The sequence below is a fragment of the Sus scrofa genome, chromosome 2, assembly GCF_054392235.1.
Source record: "Sus scrofa isolate SSC_HxYL_T2T_F1_AM1 chromosome 2, Sscrofa_HxYL_maternal_Yorkshire_Landrace_v2.0, whole genome shotgun sequence".
NCBI lineage: Eukaryota > Metazoa > Chordata > Mammalia > Artiodactyla > Suidae > Sus > Sus scrofa.
This window is the reverse complement of record NC_139384.1, coordinates 78532403-78537193: the sequence shown is the minus strand read 5'-3', so window position 1 is coordinate 78537193 and position 4791 is coordinate 78532403. Positions and strand designations below refer to the sequence as shown.

At 38.2% G+C, this 4791-nt stretch overlaps 1 protein-coding gene across 1 annotated transcript; it reads right to left on the bottom strand.

Moving 5' to 3' along the window:
• Positions 1-764: 764 nt before the first annotated feature.
• LOC100520719 (olfactory receptor 7E178-like) lies at positions 765-1694 on the bottom strand. The gene has a single exon (XM_003123261.4). It carries the CDS (start codon positions 1692-1694, stop codon positions 765-767), a length of 930 nt encoding a protein of 309 aa, XP_003123309.3.
• Positions 1695-4791: the final 3097 nt, after the last annotated feature.

The window sequence follows — 4791 nt, the reverse complement described above, 5'->3', positions numbered from 1 at the left end:
TGAAAACTCGATATTAGTAGTGTCCCTCTTCAACTTCACAGTATCCTGGTTTAGACAGAAATTAGTCATCCTACTTGCTCAAAAATATGTCCAAGATCATTAAGGAACAGAAATATGTCTTGACCTTAATGTAAACAGAAAAATCAAATAGAAAAAAATTAGGAAAAGTATAGAAACAATAAATAACAAAAGAGAGCTATGATTATTTTGCAATGATAAAAACAAGATTGCCTATGACACAGTGTCTTGGAAAATACATAAAGAAATGGAGAAGGTATAGTGACGTGTTATGAAAAATCCTGACTTAAATGAGGAGACCAAAATAATTTCCCAATTCCATTAAAGCTATTATAAGTGGAAAGCATTGTGTAAACAGAAAGCAGAGGCCCAAATAGGTACATATACAGCATGTGACTACAGATTAAGAATTTCTTGTTGCATATATTTGATTTTACTACTTTCCCAGTATTTTCTTTTTTCTTTTTTAGGGCTACACGTGTGGCATAGGGAAGTTCCCAGGCTAGGGGTTGAACTGGAGCTGCAGTTGCTGGTCTACACCACAGCCACGGCAATGTCAGGTCCGAGCCGAGTCTGTGAACTACATCACAGCTCATGGAATTGTTGAATCTTTAACCCACTGAGCAAGGCCAGGGATCAAACCCACATCCTCAGGTGTACTAGTCAGGTTCATTACCACTGAGCCACAATGGGAACTCTTGCCTTTTCCAATCATATGAACTCCCAAAATGGCTCATGTGTTGAGATTAGCCTACTCTGCTGATAATCCTCCACAGGGCATGCTTGATGTCCTTGTTCCTTAGGCTGTAGATGAAGGGATTCAGCATAGGTATGACCACAGTGTACATCATGGAGACCACTGCGCCTTTCCTGGAGGAAGATGAGACAGCGGAACTGAGGTACACACCAAGGGCTGCTCCATAAAACAAGCAAACAACTGACAGGTGAGAGCCACACGTCGAGAAGGCTTTGTACCTCCCTCCTGATGATGAGACTCTCAGAATGGAGGAAAGAATTCGAGTATAAGAGTAAAGAATCCCTGAGAGTGGAACTCCAGCCAAGATGGCACCAAGGAAATACATTAATATAATATTGATGGAGATGTCAGAACAGGCAAGACTGAGGAGTTGAGAAAGTTCACAAAAGAAATGAGGGATTTCCAAATCTGCACAGAAGGTGAGATGTAACATCATCAGGTATTGCAGCTGGGAGTCCAAAAGGCTTATGGAAAATGACACCAGGACCAGCAAGCCACAGAGGCGGGGGTTCATGATGACCAGATAGTGTAGGGGGTGACAGATGGCCACCAACCGGTCATAGGCCATGACTGTCAGAAGTAGACTCTCCAAACAGGCAAAAAGAGAAAAAAAAATCACCTGAGCTAAGCACCCCGCATAGCTGATAGATCTTCTGTGTGCTTGGAGGTTCACTAGCATCTTGAGGACAGTGGTGGAGCTGACACTGATGTCAGCCAAGGACAAATTGGAAAGGAAAAAGTACATGGGTGTGTGGAGGTGGGAGTCAGAGGTGACAGCCAGGATGATGAGCAGGTTCCCAAGCAGGGTCACCAGGTACATGGACAGGAGGAGCCCAAAGAGAAGGGGCTGTTGGTGTGGATCCTCTGTGAGGCTCAGGAGGAAAAATTCTGAGACAAGTGTAAGATTCTGTGGTTCCATGTTGAGGGGACACCTTCTGAAAAAGAAGAAAGGGTTGAATAAACAAAACAATGTAGGGGCACCCAGATAAGTATCCATACTTTGGATTTAAGCAATTCACAAATAAAGTGTTCATGCTTGAAGACCATACACCACAGTGCCTTCAGCAATATTTCTCAGTTGTTAGCTCGTCTTCATTGAAGCAAAAACATAGACTTCTTTCTTTATCCATCTATTAAGGGCATGAGGAAAAAAAATATTAGAGAAATAAGGAGATTTTGAGATAAATCCATGAACAGAGAAAAATATCTGTCCCCTTATTTTGAATGAAAAATTTGGAATAAAAATATTCTTCGCTCTTTAAAAATATTTTTCTAATAAGATGAGACAAAAAAGCACTGAAATATACCATGTCTTCTGCAAATAAAGTACAAGAAATCCCCTTGATTTGCATTGTATGTCTAAGAGCTAAAATTTCACTCACAGGAGTATAAATTAAAAGCAAATGTTTATAATCACATAGTATTTTAATATGCCAATTATAATTTTAAATTAAATTATATTTGATTTATAATGTTGTGCCAATTTCTGCTGTATAGCAAAGTGACCCAGTCATAGATAGATAGATAGATAGATAGATAGATAGATAGATAGATACCTTCTTTTTTACATCATGGTCTATCCCAGGATATTAGATATATTTCCCTGTGCTATATGGTAGGCCCTCATTGCTTATCCATTCTAAGTGTCACAGTTTGCATCTATTAACTCCAAACTCCCAGTACCTCCCAGTCCTTCCCCCTCCCCCTTGGCAACCACAAGTCTGTTCTCTATGTCTGTGAGTCTATTTTGTAGATAGGTTCATTTGTGTCATATTTTATTTTATTTTTGATTTTATGTCATTTTTAATTATTCAATTATATTTATAGTTGTATAGTGATCATTACAACCAAATTTTACAGCATTTCCATCCCAAACCTGTGTCATATTTTAGATTCCACATATAAGTGATACTACATGGTATTTGTCTTTCTATTTCTGACATATTTCACTTAGTATGAGAATCTCTAGTTGCATCCATCTTGCTGCAAATGACATTATTTTGTTCTTTTTATGTCTGAGTAGTATTCCCTTTTATATATGTACCATATCTTCTTAATCCATTCATCTGTTGATGGGCATCTAGGTTGTTTCCATTTCTTGGCTGTTGTGAATGATGCTGCAAAAAAACACAAGGGTGCATGTATCTTTTTGAATGAAAGTTTTGTCGGGATATATGCCCAGGAATAGGATTGCTGGGTCATATAGTAATTACATTTTTAGTTTTCTGAGGTGCCTCCATACTCTTCTCCATAGTGGTTGTACCAATTTACATTCTGATCAGCAGTGTCAAAGGATCCCCTTTTCCCCACACCTTCTCCAGCATTTGTTATTTGTATACTTGTTAATGCTGGTCATTCAGACTGGTGTGATGTGGTACCTCATTGCAATTTTGATTTGAATTTCTCTAATAATAAGCAACGCTGAGCATCTTTTCTTGTGTCTACTGTATATGCCAATTATCTTTAAGGGTTTTTCATCTTTACTTGGTTTTATGACATCCATCTTCTATGGAGATAAGTCATCACTCAAATGTGTGGGTTTATTGGTCAAAGTTTCTTCAAAAATAACTTAAGTATGAATATTTGGCCTTGGTGGACTTCACATTTATATGTATATGTGTGTGTGTGTGTGTGTGTGTGTGTGTATGCACACACACACACACATTTTTTTCGGACACACCTGTGGCATATGGAATTTCCTGGGCTAGGGGTTGAATTGGAGCTGCAGCTGCTGGCCTATGCCACAGCCACAGCAATGCCAGATCTGAACACATCTGTGACCCACACCTCAGCTTGCAGCAATGTTGGATCCTTGACACATTGAGCCAGGCCAGGGATAAAACCCACATCGTCACAAACATTCTATCAGGTTCTTAACCCAGAGAGCCACATCTATAACTCTTGATAAAGATATTTTTGATAGAAGCTCAAACTCCTGAAGAATTGCTGATCTTGAATATAGCACTAATATATGATATACCAATGATTAAATAGTAATTAACTTTTAATAAATATTTTGAACTTATTTTTCCTTTTTGCAGAGTTTCTTCTAATAGTGCTACACACTCTCAGAAACAGGTAAGAGGCTGAGTTTCCTTTTTGTTCTTTTTGTTTTTAGTGCCTAGGTAAAACTTCTTTAACATGTCTCCAATCTTAAATATTTGTGAAGGGTTGGTTTCTCATAAATCCAACCTTCTCATGAACTTACAAAAAATGTAACACCAAAGCCAGGTCTCAAACTCTCACTTGGCCTTCTCATGCCAGACTCAGGGCTTTTTAAAGTAATATTTCTCTGTCAAAGAATCACATTTCTCCTACATTCAGCTCCATGATGAAGGCGACTCAGGTCTTCATTTCTCCTGACAGGTCTAAATGATGTAATTTGGGAAAAATCAAAAGAGAAAAAACTGAAGACAAATATCATGAATATCTGGAGAATTTATTCATCAATTCAGTGGGATATTAATTGGGCTGATTGTACACAGTTGCTTAAGAAATCAACTTAAAGTACTTAAAGTGTGGCTATCAGTCCTAGCTGATCATCATAATTAACCTTCTGTCTTTTAAATTTTAACTGTGGACTGGCATGGCCTATAACCAATTAAAACAGAATCTTTATCCATAAGTCCTTTGGACATACTAACATAGAACCAGGGTGGAGAACCATTGCCAGGCAAAATAAATGTTGCATTATTGTTATGCATTATGATACAGTATTTACCACATTAAATATACATATTAAATAATACTTGCTTTAGATGTCTTCTTTTTTTTTCTTTTTGGCTGCATCTGAGGCATATGGAAGTTCCCTGGCCAGGTAAAGATCCTACTCCACAGCAGCCATCAAAGCCACTGCAGTGACAATGCCAGATCCATAACACCCTGAGTCACAAGGGAAATCCTAGAATTCCTATTTCTTACTGATAAAACTTGAGGTATTTTTCTTATCCCTGCATGGTCTTATTCCCCTGCCCCTTAGCTGCCCAAAGATAAACACTGCCATGAATTTAGTAGAT

What these genes read in the sequence shown, in the direction of transcription:
- LOC100520719 (XM_003123261.4), bottom strand. Translation starts at nt 1,694, where the DNA reads ATGGAACCACAGAATCTTACACTTGTCTCAGAATTTTTCCTCCTGAGC.